Below are 22,259 nucleotides of genomic sequence, written 5' to 3' on the forward strand. Positions count from 1 at the left end.
TGAACTAGCAAAAGTGATGCCAGGGGTTCTTGCCACACTAGATACAGGGGCAAAAGATCTCAGTATTAGCATTGACAGTGATAAAATATCCATCTGCCAACTATAATAACCACAAGTCTGAGATCTGTGTGCATTATCTGTTGATACATCATGAAGTCCTAAGCACTTGGTAAGTATCCAACTGGTGATGATATATGAAATCCAGTGTAGTGATCTCATTTGCTGCCTTTGTAGCTGTTTTTGTATCATTAATAATAATAATAATAATAATAATAATAATAATAATAACTGAAATATCCTGTATATACAAATAATTTTTTGCAAAATGGGTGAGCCAAGAGTGGATATCCAGTAAGCCAAGGGATGAAGTTGATAGGCATTAAAAACTGATAATCAGGGCTATAAAATAATTCTTTATCACTTGGGACACATGCTACTAATTATGCTGGATCAAATGTAGTCTGAAAACTTGCAAAGGAAAAAAAAATGGGCACTACAGAGACATTACATATTTTATGATGGGGCATACACCATGGTGCAATTTAATTTTATGGTAAATTTAATAGTGTGAATAAATTGGTGGATTCACTATGTTTATGCTCAGTACAATTTTACTCATTTATTTCACTCACAGCCTTAGATTTCCCGTTTTTTAAAAAAGAAATCATCAGCAGACATGCAGAACAGGACATCCAGCCTAGAGAGGAAAAATCCTTTGACTGCACAGTGGATAAATATCAGTTTTATTCAAACATCTAATGCAAGTGATGGGAATCAAAAATCCCACATTATTCTGTGCAAAGAATGTCTCACCTTTGACAGATAAATAATTTAGAGGTAAATGAGACTACTCACCGAACAGCAGAAACATTGACCCCCCCCCCCCCCCCCCACTTCTCCACTTCTGCTTTCTGCTTTTTCAGTAAGTGGTATCCTTTACTCCTATATTATTTAATTGGAACTTTCTTAATATATTCAACTTCAACATATTAATAACAAACATCCTCCACTGACAGAGCATGAATAAAGACACAAAAAAAGGGCCAAGAAACATCATCACAACTAAAAATCAATTAATTAAGGGAGGATACTCTCATGAAACACTTCAGATAGTGCATCAGTTTCAGTTACTAATAATATCAATAAACACTAACTAAGCAACAAAAAAATCACATAAATAGGTGAAAAACATTACAAATCCATGGCTGTAAACTGTTAATATATATGTAAAAACTTCTGTTGTTTACTTTAATTTCAATTTAATCAACTTTAGTTAAACTTGTGAAATTTGTAATAGCCATGAGCATGCCAGTAAGAGTTACTCTAGAGTAGTGACTTTACACCATACTGCTCTCCTTGTGGTCTAGGCCTCTGCTGACAGTCTGTCTATACATATCTTAATTCAAAAGTTCTGAAACAAATGTGTTTGTACTATGAGTACAATACATTCTATAATTTCAAACTTCTGCTATTTCATATACCACACTGGACAAACTAATTCCATCTGCTAAAGAATTGTTTGTCTGCTAAACTGTGAAACAAAATTTAAATCAACTGATATAATACAAAATATGGCAAATCACATTTTGTATTTTGGTGCAATATAAGACAAAAATCATTCTAATGTACAAAAAGATTTTTAAAAACACTTTTATATATCAAAAATATTGTTCCACTTTAGATTACATGTTTATAAACCATTTAAAAATTAAATTTTGGAGTAAATAGGTTCCATTAATCAGCTTGATACAAACCTACCTGCACCTTCCACAATGTGCTCACATGCCTTATTTTTTCATTGCTGTTGGCAAACATAATATTCATTTAAAGTAGCCATTTTCTACATTTAACAAATTATGTGATATGTTGATAAATGTAATAAAGATTCTACCCAAAACTGACAGGTAGCAATGGTTTCAAATTAACTGAGGTATTATATACAATGCAAAAATCTTATGATAAATATGTTACAAGTTAAAAATTAATAACACAGAAAACAGTCTGATAGGTCAAATGACTAAAAAATTCTAAGAACTATCAGTCCACAGCACTTGTATATGTGATGTACACTTTAATTTACAATATATTCCTTATTTTTTATTTTAAATGTGAATTTATTTAACGTGAAAAACATATAATATCTGCTTAATATCTTCAGTCATTCAAAAATGCTTAGAGTAAATGAAACTTGTTTCACAAGACTAAACATCTGCTATTAAATCCTAAAGGAAACATAATCAGTCATCAGGAACTACAGTTTCCACAAATCAGTAATATTTTTAGTCTGGAATATTACATGGAATGAAGACATTATTAATGCCAGTGTCTTACAAGAAACAAATAATGAATGAAATATTTTTGTTACAGCGATACAAACCATCTTAAAAATAAACAACATCCACAGTTACTTCACAGTGGCGCAGGGCAACTTCACTTTATCAGACCACTGTTATGAAACTACTTCAATCAATGGCACTTATTTAATAATTCTCACAAAACATTAGGAGCTAAAATACGACCAATTTCAACATGTGTATATGCATGCAATCCTAGATATTTTAACAATTTTGTCATCAAAGACCAACTTCTGCTAAGACTGTTGATAGTTTACTGCATGACAATATGCAGACATATTTTACTGACACAAGCTCCTTTGCATGAAATCTGCATTTATTTCACGAGTGACAACAAAATTTTTGAACCAGTTAGAATTCTAAAATGGAAACCATTTTATGGGCAAGCTTTTATATTTACAATGCATGCCACTGTATCTTTCAAAAGTTGTTTGTTCATAAAATAAATAGTTATGTGAGACTTAAATTTTAACAATATTTTCCAAAGCTGTGAATGTGACAGGAAAAAACCAGCCTGCGAAAAAAAAAAAATTAAAATCCTGTGCTTCCTATGGGACAATACAGAAGAAAGCTACAGAGAATGTAGAAGTGTAGAAGAACTAGTTGGCATAGTCTACCCCCCCCCCCCCCCCCCCCAATGAAACCATGGGAAACTAGTTAAGAAGAGGGAAAAGGAATGCAAAAAGAATACAGAAAAATGAACTAAAGTACAGGAGAAGAGCATCATAAACTAAAATCAAAATAAACAAAAGAAGAACCAGTACATGTAAGTGTGAAAATAATAGTGAAAAAATTAAAAAACAGCAATGTATAAGGATTAACTACAAAAAATAACAGCAAATTAGACTAAATGTATGATACACTAAAGAATTTCACATAAACTGGTGCCTGAGGAGATTGCTATTGCTCTGTTAGAGAAGTATTTCACACTCATCTATGACTCTTACTTTTAATTTTTTTATTTCATATTTTGTTGTTTATATATTTCATCTCTCCTGGTTTGTGAATGCACACTGTAGACATGTTCAACTAGTTTTGACTCTCTTCGACCACTAATGTGTCACAACACTTCTATTGTGAGTAACCAAATCATAAACTTTCTCCACTCAGATATCCACTCACCACCACTTAAGCCAAAATCATCAGATAAGACATCTCAGTCATCTCTTAGCAGCAGACATAATATCTGAAGATTTCAAAGAAGTGTTAGTGTACAGAAATAGTCACTACTAACAAAGAGCTGCTAGAGAGTACATAATGTTTTTATTCGTATGAATTAATTACGCAAGAAATACAGAGTTGTGAAATTTGTTACTCTACTGCCCTAAATAACAAAGTAACTTTTATATAAAATACAGGAATGAAAAGTCAAGCTGCAACGCTCAAAATGAAGCATGCAATGAAAATTGCTATCAGGGAAGGGCATTGAACTGATATTCAAGATAGAAAATGAATACAAAAAAAGACAGCCACATTTGATGAACAAATTAATGTGGATGAATTGTGGAAATGTCTTATAGTCTTGGCAGATATACTCTGGAAGAACATTATCATTTTTTCTTTCATACAGTGGGTCTAGACATGAAAGATGACTGAGGTCTAGACGTGAGTGATGATGTCAGTCATTGAGTTCCTACTTTTGTTGTTTATGAATATATCAATTATAAATTTATAATTTTGTCTCCACTCGGTGGTGTTGAAAAGTGATAATTACCACCACTTCCATTAATGGCAGAAACAAAGTTTCGTAATGTCTTCATTAACTTTCATGTTACAATATCTTTGTAACACCTTCTCCTTATAATAAGCAAGAACAACACAGATGAGTATTATCGAATTGTCTTGAGATATTTCATTATTGTGTTTCTTTACTTATTTCAAAAATAAAATACTTTATTCACCTTGAGAAGATCTTGCAGGTTTGCGTTGTAAGTTATCAACAGGATAATGTGTCAAACATATCAAACAGCCTTCTGAAAAGATACATGGCATGTAAACACAAATTTCAATGACAAATGATTTTGCATGATTTGTATTTATGCCCTTTTACATTTATGATTCCTTGCAAAGAAGCAGAAGTCTCTTTGGTTAGCTAAACATTTAAAACATTTCCACTAACAGATAATTCTGCATGAAATACAATTTTCCTTAGGTCTCCACTCATAATTTCTTGAAAAGAAGGTAATAAGTCCCTTTGGTATACCTGTGACTATGGAGCAAAAAGAAGGAATGTTTTTTTTTTGTGCCTTTTGTTGATTGACCTTTAACCACAATTCTTGCTAACAGAGAATGGTTTGTAAAAGCAATGTATAAGCAATAAACAGAGATTATACAGAGCCACTAGAATCTCCAGGGAAGACAAGAGCAGTTTCTCCTCCACACGACGGAGATGGAGAACAGCGAGCATCAAGAGATGCTCTGCTTGCTGAACTGAAGCTGCTCGAACTTAGATCTTCACAGCTGGCAAGAGATTGACTTCCACCTGGAACAATCAAGACATCTTGAGAGATTGTCATATTACTAACTACACATGCAATCTACAAGGGGAGAGGGAGAGGGAGAGAGAGAGAGAGAGAGAGAGAGAGAGAGAGAGAGAGAGAGAGAGAGAGAGAGAGAGACAGTTTGCATCACAAAGACTGAGTGCAGCCTGCTTGCCAATAGCAATGCTCACTGGACAGTCACCCATCCACGTTGTAGCCAAGCCCAACAGTGCTTAACTTTGGTGATCTGATGGGAACCAGTGCTACCATTGCAGCAAGGCCACTGGTCCATGATAAATAATAATTCTTTGTAAAGATCATCATAGAATTAGGCAAGGAAATCAAAGAGCTCCTAGGCATACACATGAAGGATTTGTATTGCATTCTTTGTTTCTGATTTGTGTGTAAACCACAAATTACCCTGCAATGGTGTGGTGGAATGAGTTGGCGCAACAAGATAAAGAATTAGCAATTCTAGAGCACAGCCTGGTTATTACCTACAATTCAGACTAAAGTATTATGGTCTGTGAGCAGCTTTTCCACAGTGTTACCAATAAACACTCACAAATAAGTGTACAAATTATCTGAGAAACTAAGCAAGAAATTTCTGTTTAATTCCACACAAACATACAACAGCACACATATGTATTTTCAAAATTTGTATGTGAAACATGCAGTGGATACTAAAATAAAGATAAAATAAACTATGTTTGGGTTAAATTCTTGGAGCAACAATCACCATAACCTTTTGATTTTTCATCCCATTCAGTGCATGATATTTGAAAGATATTATCAAGTAGGTAGGGTGTCAAATACTACAATTATGAGAACTAGATCTATTCTTTTCATCTGAAGATGATGTGTGATGTGCCCATACCAACAATGCAACAGCAGAATGTTGCAGCAGAGGGTACAAACATATCTTATTACTGGAAAAGAATTTTCAAAAAAGGCATTTGAGTGTTAGGGTAATGGACTGTACTATATGACATGACTTGTTTAGCAGGGTCCATTAAGTTAAAATTATTGTATTTTGAGAATAGAAATACATGCACATAGAAAAGACAAACTGTCAACAAATCAGTGAGGCATGAAGATTTATTTTGCAGAGTTGTGGGATTAGATTAGATTAGATTTACTTTCATTTCATTTGATCCATAATGAGTAGGTCCTCCAGGATGTAGAACATGTCAGAAAAACAATAATAGATGACAAATATTTACAACTAAAACAAATAAGCTAATGTACCATTCCACAGGTCCCAAGTGGAATGATCGTCATTTGTTTGATGAACACTATATGAAAGGGCCATTTTACAAATACTAATGCACTGAATTTAAAATAAAAGTTTTTTACTTATTTATAAGGTAATAAATGTGTCATACAACTACTATAATACTTATTTACAATGAACACATTACTGCACTGAAATGGTGCAGAAGTTAAGATTGTACTTACACACACACACACACACACACACACACACACACACACACACACACATACAAATACATTTACAATGAACACATTACTGCACTGAATTTGTGCACAAGTTATATTGTACTTATATATATATTACACACAAATCAGTTGGTTTTACTGAGAAATTCATCAATGGAGTAGAAGGAGTTGGCCACCAATAAATCCTTTAGGCTTCTCTTAAACTGAATTTCAGCACTTGTTAAGCTTTTTATGGCTGCTGGCAAGTTATTGAAAATGTGTGTTCCTGAATTATGCACACCTTTTTGTGCGAGACTAAGTGACTTTAAATCCTTGTGAAGCTTATTCTTATTTCTAGTATTGATTCCATGAATTGAGCTGCTGGTTTGAAAAAGTGATATATTTTTAATGACAAATTTCATTAAGGAATAAATATATTGGGAAGCAGTAGTTAGTATCCGTAGTTCCTTAAACAGGCTTCTGCAGGATGTTCTTGAGTTCACACCACATATAACTCTTACTGCACGTTTTTGTGCCCAGAAAACTTTAGCTTGGCTTGATGAATTACCCCAAAAAATAATCCCATATGACATTATGGAATGAAAGTAAGCATAGTATGCCAACTTTCTCATTTTTACATCCCCTATGTCTGACACAATTCGCATTGCAAATAGAGATTTGTTAAGACGCTTCAGCAGTTCTGTGGTGTTTAGTGACAAAGAATTGGCTAGGAACCAGTGATTAATATTTTATTAGCTGATCTTTCTAAGACTACACTTTATTTGCTATTTATTGCAATGTTTGTATCATCGACAAACAAAATGAACTTGGCATCTGGTAATGTTACTGATGAAAGGTCATTGATATACACAAGAAAAAGTAAAGCCCAAAGTGGAACCTTGTGGGACACCACATGTAATTAGTTCCCGGTTGGATGATGCCTGATAGCTTCCTTTTTCCTTGTCTCTTTCCTTGTAACACCCTTTGTTTTCTGCCAGCGATATAAGATTTGAACCATTTTGCAGCATTTCCTGTTACACTATAATATTCTAATTTATTTAAAAGGATATTGTGATTTACACAGTCAAATGCCTTTGACAGATCACAAAATATATCAGTTGCTTGCAATTTTTTGTCTAATGACTTAAGCAGATTTTCACTGTAAGTGCAGATAGCCTTCTCAATATCAGAACCCTTTAGAAATCCAAACTGTGACTTTGACAGTATGTTATTTGAGATAAGATGGTTATAAAGCCGATTGTACATTAGTTTTTCTAAAATTTTTGAGAATGCTGGCAACAGTGAAATTAGACGGAAATTTGATACTATTTCTTTATCTCCCTTCTTAAACAGTGGCTTAACTTCAGCATATTTCAACGATTCAGGAAATATTCCACTGATAAATGACTGGTTACACAGATAGCTTAATATGTTACTTAGCTCAGAATCACATTCTTTAATTAACTTTGTTGATATTTCATCATACCCACTGGATGTTTTTGATTTTAAAGATTTTATGATGGACATTATTTCTGCTGGGGTAGTGAGGGTCAAATTCATATTATGGAAGTTGTTTGAAATGTCTGGTCTGAGGTATTCCATAGCAGCATCTACCGAACCTGACAACCCCATCTTTTCAGTAACAGTTATAAAATGTTTGTTAAAAAGTTCTGCAACACTATACATATCTGTCACCAATGTATCATTTACTCTTAATGCTATTTGTTCCTCTTCATGTCTGGTTCTACCAGTCTCCGCCTCCACCACATCCCATATTGTCTTTATTTTGTTATCTGATATGACTATCTTTTCCTTGTAATATATTTGCTTTGATGTCCGTATTACAGTCTTTAATATTTTGCAGTATTTCTTGTAATGTGCTATAGCATCAACATCGGAACTGTTTCGGATTGACAGATACAGTTTTGTTTTTGTTTTACAAGATCCCCCTATTCCTTGAGTAACCCATGGCTTCTTTGTAGACTTTGCTCTAACCTTGGTAAGTTTTGGGAGAAAACAGTGTTTGAACAAGGTAAGTACTTTATTAGCAAAAGTATTATATTTTTCATTCATGCCATGAGCACTGTAAACATCAGTCCAGTGAATGTCTCTGAGGAGTATCCTAAAATAATCAATTTTTGGCATATTGATTACCCTCTTGAGCTCAGATTAACAGATTTTATATCCTGTTCAGTATTAACATTTAACAGAAGGAACTGCATGTCATGGTCTGAGAGGCCATCATTGACTATTGATCTTGTAATATAATTTTGTTCATTGGACTTCTCTATAAAGATATTATTAATGGCTGTTTGTGAGCAATTGGCTACCATAGTGGGGAACTTTAGAGTGGGAATTAAGTTGAATGATAGTGTTACTAACTCGAATAAGTTCTTATTGGGAGAGTCTGTAAGGAAATCTACATTGAGATCACCAGCAACCACTATTTCTTTGTTTTTGGTTGTTAAATGAGCCAATACAGCTTCAAGGTGGTTTACGAACAGATTAAAGTTACCTGCAGGTGCTCGATATGCACTTAATATTATGAAGGATTTTTTGTGAAATTCTTCTTCTGTTGCACATGCTTCCATATGCTGTTCTAGGCAAAATTTATGAATGTGTATGTTCTTAAATTTATGACAGTTCCTGATGAATGTGGCAACTCCTCCTTTCTCCATTTCTGATCTACAAAAGTGAGATGCTAACCTAAACCCTGTAACACTTACAAGTTATATACCAGTGGTCACATGATGTTCAGAGAGGCAGATCATGTCAGCTGGGTTTGAAGACTCTAATTCATCTATGCAGATAGTTAATTCATTAATTTTATTTCTCGGTCCTCGAATATTTTGATGCAATAAAGATAGCTGACATTTGACATTGACTGAGTTAAAACTGGGTAGAGTTAAAACATCTGCTGGCTGTTGAAAATTCTTAACCAATAGCTGTTTATGCTGATGTAATAAGCTAGAATTATGTTTTTTGTTTTTTTTTTTTCTCATACTGAAGGTTTGTCTCAGTTCTAACCTCTCTTAAAATTTGGTTTCTTTCTGTCCTCCCTACCCTAAAAAAGGGTCTTTTTTGAACCCTATAACCACTGGTATTTTATCATTCATGACAGTGCCTCCCCCCTTTAACTTTCCTGCTATTTTCCCAGCCAGTTTACCCTTCCCCTTCCTGTTGAGGTGAAGGCCATGCCTAGTATAATCCCACCTATTGAGAGAATCAACAGGAACCACACCAACGTGTGACCCTGCAACCAACATAAGCAGCCGTTCCAGCTCCAAATTAACTCTCTTGACAGAAGAGTTCAAATGAGGTCGGTCATGGCGCCCAAGAACAGATACAAACTCAACACTACTATGGTTCAATGCTGATGCAATCTTTGCCAGGTCACACTCTATACTGTACCCAGGGTCTCTGTCAATACTGTTACCTGCCCCACCCACTATAACCACAGTGTCTTCCTTAGTGAAATCTTTGCAAAGTGATCCTAAATCCTCTGTCACCTGCTCCAGACCAGCACTAAGTTTAAAAAAATTGGTGACCTGGTATTCTGATCCTAGTTCATCCTGCAAAAGTTGGCCAACACCTCTTCCATGGGGACTACCTAACAACAACACTTTCTTTCACTTTACTGATTTCCCTACATCCTTACTTTTCAATTTGCTGCTGAAAGTTTGTTGTGCCCTGTCTACACCTGCAACTGCTTGGGGCTCACCAGCTTCTAACTGAAGCAACAGGTCAAATCTATTTTCCACATTCAACACGAAGCTGTCAGACAAAGTTCTAGGCCTGTTCTTCCTGTTGCCTGTTGCCACTTCCCACCTCTCTGTACCCTTCTTCCTCCTTAGAATAGAATAGAATAGAATCTTTATTTGCCTTTCAGTATGTTTTCCATACAATTGGCATCGTCAGTGTGTTCAGTACATTTTTTTTTTAAATTACAATAATTATTATTGTACATAATTGTGCCTGTGCAGGGCAAGCTGATATGCTTGCTAAAGTAATATTGATAATGCAACAATTATTCATTCACAATAGTAATAATAATAATAATAATAATAATAATAAACCCCGTGGAGGCCCGGGAAAAGAATAGGCCACTGGTATGTTCTGCCAGTCGTAACAGGTGACGAAAAGAACAAATCACTAATAGGGCTAGCCCCCCTTTTAGTGTGATTAGTTGGTTCAGGACAGAATTAATGAAGCCTCGGACAAGCGCTGTCGTGGTTGGGGTCGATGCTTGAACCCTATGCCCGTCCACAATGGTAACGACACTGCTAGCCACACGGAAAATGATTTAAATCCACATAGAGGTGTTTGGCAGGATATGCTTCCTGCAACTACTCTAGAAGGAAAACAAAGACAGAGGATGAGATGGTCAGATGAAGTTAACCGACACCTCATGTTCTGTTATTACCAAGCAACAAACTTAGGAACCAACACAACTGGATACAGATCACAAGTATACACAACATTTATTACCAGATACCCAGAATTAAATTTTTTAATGGAACAACTAGCTGATCATATCTGTGAAATAATAAAAAATAACAGGATACCCCAGTCAGAATTAGAAAACATCAAACAACAAGTACAACAAATACTGGAATAAAATAATGTGCAATCAGAAGAAGAAGAAAATACAGTAATGGACTCAAACATCCCAGAGCAAACAAACAAAGAACAACACGCATCAATTAAACAATCAGAGGAAAACAAAATCTTAAGACAGCCACCAGAACAAGCACAAATAGAACACGAAGTGACACATATGTTAGATATAGAAGAAAAATTTCAGCTGACATATATATAATACAATGACACAAATACAGACATTAGACCATTCTTGCATAGACCACCAAATAACCCGCAAGTCGAAACAACAATAACAACTATCAACACAATCACACACAACAAAATAAATGAAAATACAACTATGGAAGAGTTACAACTATTGGTTTATATAGGAGCACTCACTGCACTAAATATACACACTAGGCAGAGATCAGAACCAACCAACACACAGAAGAAACCCACAAAACCAGCATGGCAACACAGGCTGCAGATCAGAATAGAAAAACTGAGAAAAGACATCAGACAGCTAACACAATTTATAGAAAAAGGTTAGGTAAAATCTCACAACAAGAAGCGATAGAGCAATTAGATGAAAAGAAGCAGAAATTACAAGCACTGGCCAAATGACTTAGAAGATACAAAAAAAGTGAAAATATAAGGAAACAAAACCAAACATTCAACACAAACCAAAAGAAATTTTACCAAACAACAGATAACACACACATTAAAATAGACAATCCACCAAACATAACAGGCATGGAACACTTCTGGAGCAACATATGGCCAAACCCTGCACAACATAACAGACATGCACGGTGGATACAAGCAGAAACAGACACATACAAGATGATACCACAAATGCCTGAAGTGAATTTTGCAACATGAAGTCACCCGAGCAATTAATTCTATGCACAATTGGAAAGCCCCTGGAAAAGATAAAATAGCATATTTCTGGCTAAAGAAGTTCACCTCAACACATTCACATTTAACTAAATTATTTAACAGTTACATTGCAGACCCATACACAGTCCCTGATACACTTACACAAGGAATAACTTATCTGAAACCTAAAGATCAAGCAGACACAGCAAACACAGCAAAACATCGCCCCATAACATGCCTACCAACAATATACAAAATATTACCTTCAGTCATTACACAGAAATTAATGACACATACAACACAGAAAAAACTTATAAATGAAGAACAAAATGGCTGCTGCAAAGGAGCACGAGGATGTAAAGGGCAACTGATAATAGATGCAGAGGTGACATATCAAGCTAAAACTAAACAAAGGTCGCTACACTATGCACACATTGATTAGCAAAAAGCTTTTGATAGTGTACCCCACTCATGGTTACTACAAATATTGGAAATATACAAAGTAGATCCTAAATTGATATAGTTCCTAAACATAGTAATTAAAAATTGGAAAACCACACTCAATATTCAAACAAATTCAAATAATATCACATCACAGCCAATACAGATTAAGCGTGGAATATACCAAGGAGACTCATTAAGTCCTTTCTGGTTCTGCCTTGCTCTGAACCCACTATCCAACAAGCTAAATAATACAAATTATGGATATAATATTACTGGAACATACCAACACAAAATCACACATTTGCTATACATGGATGATCTAAAACTACTGGCAGCAACAAATCAACAACTCAACCAATTACTAAAGATAACAGAAGTATTCAGCAATGATATAAATATGGCTTACAAATGTAAGAAAAATATCATAGTCAAGGGAAAACACACTAAACAAGAAGATTACATATTGGATAACCACAGTGACTGCATAGAAGTGATGGAAAAACCAGATGCCTATAAATATCTAGGATACAGGCAAAAAATAGGAATAGATAATACAAATATTAAAGAAGAACTAAAAGAAAAATATAGACAAAGACTAACAAAAATACTGAAAACAGAATTGACAGCAAGAAACAAGACAAAAGCTATAAATACTTATGCTATACCGATATTGACCTACTCATCTGGAGTAGTGAAATGGAGTAACACAGACCTAGAAGCACTCAATACACTTACACGATCAGAATGCCACAAATATAGAATACATCACATACATTCAGCAACAGAAAGATTCACATTAAGCAGAAAGGAAGGAGGAAGGGGATTTATCGACATAAAAACCTACATTATGGACAGGTAGACAATTTAAGAAAATTCTTTATAGAATGAGCAGAAACTAGCAAAATACACAAAGCAATCACTCATATAAATACATCGGCTACACCACTGCAATTTCACAACCACTTCTACAACCCTTTAGATCACATAACATCAATAGATACAAAGAAAGTAAATAGCAAAAAGAAAACACTACATGGCTAGCACCCGTATCATCTAACACAGCCACACATCGATCAAGACACATCCAACACATGGCTGAGAAAAGGCAATATATACAGTGAGATGGAAGGATTCATGATTGCAATACAGGATCAAACAATAAACACCAGATATTACAGCAAGCATATTATTAAATATCCCAATACCACAATAGATAAATGCAGACTTTGCAAACAACAAATAGAAACAGTAAAACAGTAGATCACATCACAAGTGGATGTACAATACTAGCAAATACAGAATACACCAGAAGACACGACAATGTAGCAAAAATAATACAACAGCAACTCACCATACAACATAAACTAATAAAACAACACGTTCCCACATACAAGTATGCACCACAAAATGTACTGGAGAATGATGAATACAAATTATACTGGAACAGAACCATTATAACAGATAAAACACCACCACATAACAAACCTGACATCCTACTCACCAATAAAAAGAAGAAATTAACACAGCTAATCGAAATATCCATAGGAAATACAACAAATATACAGAAGATAACAGGAGAAAAAATTGAAAAAAAAAAAAACATCCAACTGGCTGAGGAAGTCAAGGACATGTGGCATAAGGATAAAGTTGACATTATACCAATTATACAATCAACTACAGGAGTCATACCACACAATATCCACCAGTACATCAACGCAATACAGCTACATCCAAACATATATATATATACAACTACAGAAATCTGTAATTATTGATACATGTTCAATTACCCGAAAGTTCCTACATGCAATGTAACATATACCGTACAGTTAAAAGGAAGTCACGCTTTATCAAGGTCCGCATCACTTTCCATTTTTAACCAGACATAACGTCTGAGAAAGGAAAGAAATAATAATAATAATAATAATAATAATAATAATAATAAATCAGCAATGATATAAATATGGCTTTTGGAACAGACAAATGTAAGAAAAATAGCATATTCAAGGGGAAGCACACTAAACAATAAGATTACATATTGGATAACCACAGTGACTGCATAGAAGCGATGGAAAAAACAGATGCCTAAAAATATCTGGCCTCGTCTGACTCAGCCTGAAGGGCGGCAATTTTCCCCTCCTGTTCTAGTATCTTCCTATCTCTACTACAAATCCTACAAAACCACTGATGAGTCTCAGTTACTTCCCCTATTCCCACGCTTCTACAGTCACCCACATGGAAAAAACTACAGCATCCATCACACCAAAGCCCCAACCTAACAATCCTATGGCAAGTCAAGCACTTTTCACTGATGATAAACGTAATAGTTTATTAAGAATAACTCAGTTAAATTACAGATAAACACGAAAATGTGGTTCCACAAATTTGGCCTACTCGCAACTGTGTGTAAACAAAAGCAACAGTGCAAAGTTTCTGAAACAACAACTTAAACTTTAGACTACTTTCCGGAAATGCTAGTTAAATAATGAAGAGGTACACTAAGTTAAATTGCTGGAGAGAGCAAAGAACAACTAAATGAAATTCTATAAAATTTGCTGCGGCAAAATGTAAAAAGAAAATACGACTGTATGATCTTTTCGCGTTTTCTGCTATATTACGTAAAAAAAAATGAAACCTTTAATGGCACACATAAAGGCACACTAATACACCTATTTACCATGTAATCAGTACTAAATTATATGTTTTATAATCTAAAATCACTTATCTTTACGAGAACACTAAAACTCATGCTAGTCGCCTGGCTGCTGGGCTGGGTGACAACAAGTATTGTATTAATAACTAAAGATTCCTGATATGATTAGATAAAACATGTTTTTGGGAAAATGCAATCATTTTTAGTTGGTAAAGGTGGATATCGATTAACATGTGGTGAGGGATATGTACTGAATAATATCACAGTAAAATAAATGGTATATTTTCCAAACAGTTCAAACTATTCCTAATAGTCCACAAACTATACAAAAAATAATTTTCTTGTTTTTGGTAGAAACAACCCATTTTCAAATTAAAATATGAATTTATCAGAGTACCACTTCCCTTAGTTTCTCAATTCTGTTCTACAGTCCGCCTCCATAGCGTAGCAGTAGCGTTGCCGCCTACCACACAGGGGGCCAGGGTGTTGTGTGTTGTTCATCATCATTTTCATCATTATTGACTCGCAAGTGGCCGAAGTGGCATCAACTAAAAAGGACTTGCAATACGGAGGCCGAACTCCCCGGAATGGGGCCTCCCGGCCAACAATGCCATACAATCATTTCCAATTCTGTTCTACAACATTCTTTCCTCCCCTCTCCTGTTTACATTCTTTATTCTTTCTAGCCCTCTTTATTTTTATGGTATCCCCCCACCCCCTTGTTTAGTTCCATGTGCATTTTACTTTTTGTTCCAAATCCATCTCTCACATCTGATCAACTGATTATTACTGCAGCTCATTATTAGCACTCTAGCACAATAAACTTGGCTATTGGCCCACTGTTACTTCATTCACCTTTTCTGCATCTTGAGACATATTCAGTACACATTTTGAACTCACTTCTTCTTTGTTCTCCTCACGTACAACTTCCTCAAAGTAAAGGGCCTGTACATTGTCCTGGAAAGTATGATTTCATCAGAGACAAGTATATTGTCAGCAGGGCCCGAGGGAAGTGTGATATCATCACTCTTGTTCTCTATATACATAAACAATCTGACAAATAGGGTGACTAATAATCTGTAATTATATGCTGCTGTAGTGTATGGGAAAGTATCATTAACGAGTGACTGAAGGAGAATATAGGATGGCTTAGACAGAATTTCTATGTGATGTGATGGTTAGCAGGTTGCTCTAATGTAGAAAAATGCAAGTTAATGCAGATGAGTAGGAAAAATTACACTGTATTAGTTGAGTGTAGTATTAGTAGTGTTCTGCTTGATGCAGTAACATGAAGTAAATATCCAGGTATAATGTTGCAAAGTGATATGAAATGGAATGTGCACATAAGGCTGGCAAACTGCAAAACTTGTGACACTTGCTGCAAATTTATCCTTTAGTGAAGCTGTGTTTCCTCAACAGCTTAAGGTCTCAAAAGTGAGACCACTACTTAAAAATGGAGAGAGACATAAAATAGAAAAGTACCATTAAATATTATTTTTTGCTGTTTTCTCCAAAACATTAGACAAACTGAAAAAAAAAAATCAAGCGTCACTACCTAAACAACAATGTGCTTTGGAATAGTAATCAACGGATTGATTTTTTGTTTTGTTTTGCAAAACAAAGCAAAGAACGTAATAGACTACACCCAAGAAATAATTAAAAAGTTGGAAAACAAAAGTGTAGTAGGAATCAATTTAAATCTGTCTGAAATTTTCAGTATCATATCTGCCATGAAATTCTTCTTGATAAGCTGGAAGCACTAGGTATTAGAAGAAGAGCTAAAATGTGGTTTCAGGCATACCTCAAAAATTGGTCTCATGCTGTAGAGTTCACCACTGTTAATTTAAATAAAAGAATAAGATTAGTTTAAAAAGCAAAAGAAGTTCCTTTTGGAGTACCCCAGGGCAAATCTTAGGGCCACTACTCTTTCTCCTACATGTGAATTACTTACAGTTACAATATGATACAGCCAAAACTGTATTACATGCCAATAACACAAGTTTAATAGTGAGTGACTTTAAAAAGTCATTACATTCCACAACTGATAAAAATCCTAAAAAATATTGAGACTTGGTTCAGTGGAAATACACTTACACTGAATGCAAAGAAAACAAATTACACACAGTTTGGTAAAATGATACAGGGATTATAATGATTTATGGATTATCATTCTGGGTGAGCTCAAAACCTAATTAATTAATCTCTGAACTGATTACCAAAACTGTGAGTAAAAAAATGGCCACCTTTACAGTAATACCACTGGACCAGGGAAACCTGTAAAGCCTGCTGGTCTGTCTGACAAAATATTAACAGATATGTTCCAGCAGGATGAAAACAATCTTCAATCCATTCACTCTGAGCCCAGAAAACTAGATGTAGCTGAACGTTGTCAAAATGGGGCCTTGCTACCAGCAGCAGACTTACAAACAACTCAAGATATCAGCTGTATAGAAGTGCCCTTAAGAAGACAATCTGAACCCTCTTCTTCACTGCCCAGGGGTTAGCAAAAATAGTGTTCTGTTCTTACATATTAATATACAGTCCTTAAGAAAGAAGTTGGGAGAATTGCAGTACTGGTTAGAAACTTCCAACTGTAGTATGCTTAGTGTGAATGAGCACTGGCTATATTCATCGGAAATTGACCTCAATATTCCATTTTGTTACTCCTTAGCTAGTAGTTGCTGCAGATCAACAATTGGACATGGGGTGTTGCAATATATATTAAGAATGCACTAAATCTACAATACTTGACTATGGATGTCACAGACCTGTGTATAGACACCACCTTTAAGGCTGCATTTCTACATGTACCTAAACATAATATTATTGTTGCATCTGTATATTGCACACCATCTTCTAGTGAATATGAACTTATAGTAAATTTTAAAAAAATCTGTTAGTCTTACTAAGCCTAAATATAAATACCAAAGAATCTTAATTTTTTGTGATATTAATATGGATATCAGGGAACAGAGTCATATCATATTGGAATTCTTGGATAGCTTAAGAGCTTTTGATTGCTATTGTCTAAATGATAAGCCTACTAGATATAATGCATGTTTAGACAATATAATAGGTAATACCCATGAAAATAAAGTTGAAATTGCAGTAGTCAAGTTAGGTCCAGCTGACCATGATGGCCTATGGATTACAGTCCCAGTCAGCATTCCAGATGAACAACACAAAACTGTTAGACCTATGAATGAATGCAACATAAGAGAGTTTAGAACTAAAATAAGGTCAGTTAACTGAAATGACATCTTATACAAAGATGTGTGTGTGAATCACACAAGCAAATTATTTATAGAGGAAATTACAAGAATATTTGGTGTGTTTTCCCAGATTAGTAAAAAAAAAAAAAAACAGAATAATAACCCAGCTCATAAACCACAGAGATTACATAATTGGTTCACACCATACCTCAACAGCATCAGGATTATGCTTCTTATGTTTAAGGACAGATCTCATAACAGCAGTGAGTACAAATAGATGTACATTAGAATAAGAAAAATGTATAGATCTGAAATAAGATTGGCAAAACGTAGGGCGAATGATAACCATATTCTTAAATCTAGAAACAGCTGTAAAGCTGCCTGGGAAGTAATTAAAAGTGAAATAAATAGGCCAACATCTCAACTAGCTATACCCATAGCCCCAGATATCTTAAACTCACACTTTGTTAACTTCAGTATACAACAAGATTTGTCTCCACCCAAAACCAAGCTTGATGCTAAAACTCTTTTAGGTTTAAATAAGGATGTAGTTCATAAATTCTGCTGGGCAACAGTAACTGAAAATGATGTTAGCAAAGCATTAGACAAACTAAGTAGTTCGATAGCAGAGGACTTCTATGGTCTGTCAAACTTTGTCATTAAGAAGATATCAGGTGATCTTCTGTCCCCTCTAACCACTCTCATTAACCGTATATTACAGCAAGGGATTTTCCACGACTGTTTGAATATAGCAGTAACTATTCCTGTATTTAAGAAAGGAGATAAATCAAATCCAAGTAACTATCACCCTATCTCATTAATCCCAATAATATCTAAAATAATCGAAGACTGTGTTCACCAACAAATGAATCACTATTTTGAGAGGAATAACTTGTTAAGTAACTCACAGTATGAATTCAGGTCTGGACTGACCACAATTAAAGCGTTTGAAAATATTGTTAGTGATATATATATATGATAGCTTTGAAAACAAATTAATCTCTTGTGCTACTCTCCTAGACCTGAGTAAAGCATTTGATACTGTATCTCACAGTACTTTGATCATGAAATTAAGACACTACGGCATGGAAGAGGACACCCTGAAATTATTAGAATCCTACTTAAGGAACAGAGTACAATTTGTTAGTGTAAATGGGCAGCTGTCAAACCCACAAACAATAATAAGAGGTGTGCCACAGGGCTCCATGCTTGGGCCCTTCCTGTTTGTAATGTATGTTAATGATATGCCACAGTATTTACCCTGTAAAACAGTTCTCTAAAAACAGTTCTCTATGCAGACGATACAACTTTTATCAGTTCAGGACAGACTCTTGAATCTGTACGAGAAAAAAATAATATAATATTTGAAAAATTGGTTCATTGGTTTAGTGCAAGCTACCTATACATAAATGAAACAAAAACTGAGGAAATATTCTTTAATTTGAAGGTATCAAACACAGAAAATAAGTCTGTTTAACTGTTAGGAATGATGATTGACCAGAAACTTAGCTGGGATAACCATATCACATACTTCTGTTCTAAACTTGCATGTGCTATGTTCCTACTTTATAAGCTTAGGAATAATGTCAGCCAAAACTTACTGCTGTATTCATATTTTGCTTATATCCACCCCCATCTTTCATATGGTATTCTGCTCTGGGGAAATTATCCCAATTCAGTATCAATTTTTAGATGGCAAAAAAAAGCTCTTCGATGTATAGTGGGTTTATCTCCTAGGATTACATGCAGTGAACATTTCAAAAAACTTAACATAATGACAGTTCCTTGTTTGTACATCTATTGTTCCTTATTACATGTAAAAGAAAACATAGCTCAATATCCCCTTCAGTCATCTGTCCACAGCCATAATACAAGACGAAACCCCACAATTGATCTGCCATAGTCTAGATTGTCCAAGATGCCTAACAGTTATAAATATGTAGGCCTTGAACTGTTTAATATGCTCCCTAAAATTGTACAAACAGTATCTAAAAATAAATTTGGGTCAATGGCTCTAAGGTAAAGCACTTTACTCAATTGATGAATATAAAGATTGTAATATGGCAGATTTGCTGTTTTAACATAGAGAAAGGTACCTCTGTCTGTAGTATGACCTAAATTTGGAAAAACAATATCTAACACATAGGCATAGACTTATTTCGAGTGCTCTATATTGGTATCAATATCTTAGGATAATGACATAGTGTTATCAACATGTATATGATAATGACATCGTGTCATCATCATGAATACGCCCCGCTTAATATAAATTTGTATAATGTTTTCTTTTCTATTCTGAAATTAACACTATACAAAATTCCAAATGTGTGTTATTGTACGACACTAACATTCATATGATTTATATGTACATTGTTATGAGAATATGCTTTATCTTTATGCTGTAATTGAACTTATTGATGAAGCCCATTGTATAAGAAAATACTGAACAGCTAATAAAGATTCTTATTCTTAAAAGTAAAGGAAATTTTTATCTTACAAAAACAGGCTGTTCAAATAGTCCTATAAAAGCTCACTGCAGACCTTTTTCAGGAAATTAGGAACACTTACTCTGCCATTACTCTATATATTCAAAATGTATTCTTAACCAAAGCAAATCTAAACAATCTCCACACACATTCTGACTGTCACTACTATAACACAATGAATACAAATGATATCGACACAGAATAAATGAAAAGACCACGAACTCAGAAGCATAAAGTTATTTGGGTATTAAGCTCTACAATGCATTGTTTCAGTACATTTCAGACTTAAAGGGTTATTAAATTTTAAATTAGAACTTGTTGTTGTTGTTGTGGTCTTCAGTCCCGAGACTGGTTTGATGCAGCTCTCCATGCTACTCTATCCTGTGCAAGCTTCTTCATCTCCCAGTATCTACTGCAACCTACATCCTTCTGAATCTGCTTAGTGTATTCATCTCTTGGTCTCCCTCTACGATTTTTACCCTCCACACTGCCCTACAATGTTAAATTTGTGATCCCTTGATGCCTCAGAACATGTCCTACCAACCGGTCCCTTCTTCTAGTCAAGTTGTGCCACAAACTTCTCTTCTCCCCAATCCTATTCAATACCTCCTCATTAGTTACGTGATCTACCCACCCTATCTTCAGCATTCTTCTGTAGCACCACATTTCGAAAGCTTCTATTCTCTTCTTGTCCAAACTAGTTATCGTCCATGTTTCACTTCCATACATGGCTACACTCCATACAAATACTTTCAGAAACGACTTCCTGACACTTAAATCTATACTCGATGTTAACAAATTCCTCTTCCTGAGAAACGCTTTCCTTGCCATTGCCAGTCTACATTTTATATCCTCTCTACTTCGACCATCATCGGTTATTTTACTCCCTAAATAGCAAAACTCCTTTAATACTTTAAGTGTCTCATTTCCCAATCTAATTCCCTCAGCATCACCCGACTTAATTTGACTACATTCCATTATCCTCGTTTTACTTTTGTTGATGTTCGTCTTATATCCTCCTTTCAAGACACTGTCCATTCCGTTCAACTGATCTTCCAAGTCCTTTGCTGTCTCTGACAGAATTACAATGTCATCGGCGAACCTCAAAGTTTTTACTTCTTCTCCATGAATTTTAATACCTACTCCGAATTTTTCTTTTGTTTCCTTTACTGCTTGCTCAATATACAGATTGAATAACATCGGGGAGAGGCTACAACCCTGTCTTACTCCTTTCCCAACCACTGCTTCCCTTTCATGCCCCTCGACTCTTATAACTGCCATCTGGTTTCTGTACAAACTGTAAATAGCCTTTCGCTCCCTGTATTTTACCCCTGCCACCTTCAGAATTTGAAAGAGAGTATTCCAGTTAACATTGTCAAAAGCTTTCTCTAAGTCTACAAATGCTAGAAACATAGGTTTGCCTTTTCTTAATCTTTCTTCTAAGCTAAGTCGTAAGGTCAGTATTGCCTCACGTGTTCCAACATTTGTACGGAATCCAAACGGATCTTCCCCGAGGTCGGCTTCTACCAGTTTTTCCATTCGTCTGTAAAGAATTCGTGTTAGTATTTTGCAGCTGTGACTTATTAAACTGATAGTTCGGTAATTTTCACATCTGTCAACACCTGCTTTCTTTGGGATTGGAATTATTATATTCTTCTTGAAGTCTGAGGGTATTTCGCCTGTCTCATACATCGTGCTCACCAGATGGTAGAGTTTTGTCATGACCG

At 35.0% G+C, this 22,259-nt stretch overlaps 1 protein-coding gene across 1 annotated transcript in view; it reads right to left on the reverse strand.

Annotated features, from left to right (window-relative positions):
* Positions 1-3,006: 3,006 nt before the first annotated feature.
* Positions 3,007-22,259, reverse strand: part of LOC126175784 (breast carcinoma-amplified sequence 3 homolog) — a 223,946-nt gene continuing 204,693 nt past the window's right edge. Inside the window, exon 12 of the mRNA XM_049922761.1 lies at positions 3,007-4,836. Within this exon, the coding sequence (XP_049778718.1) occupies positions 4,682-4,836 (155 nt within the window). The 3' untranslated portion in view covers positions 3,007-4,681. The remainder of the gene's footprint in view (positions 4,837-22,259) is intronic.

Source organism: Schistocerca cancellata, chromosome 3 (assembly GCF_023864275.1).
Source record: "Schistocerca cancellata isolate TAMUIC-IGC-003103 chromosome 3, iqSchCanc2.1, whole genome shotgun sequence".
NCBI classification, from domain to species: Eukaryota; Metazoa; Arthropoda; class Insecta; order Orthoptera; family Acrididae; genus Schistocerca; species Schistocerca cancellata.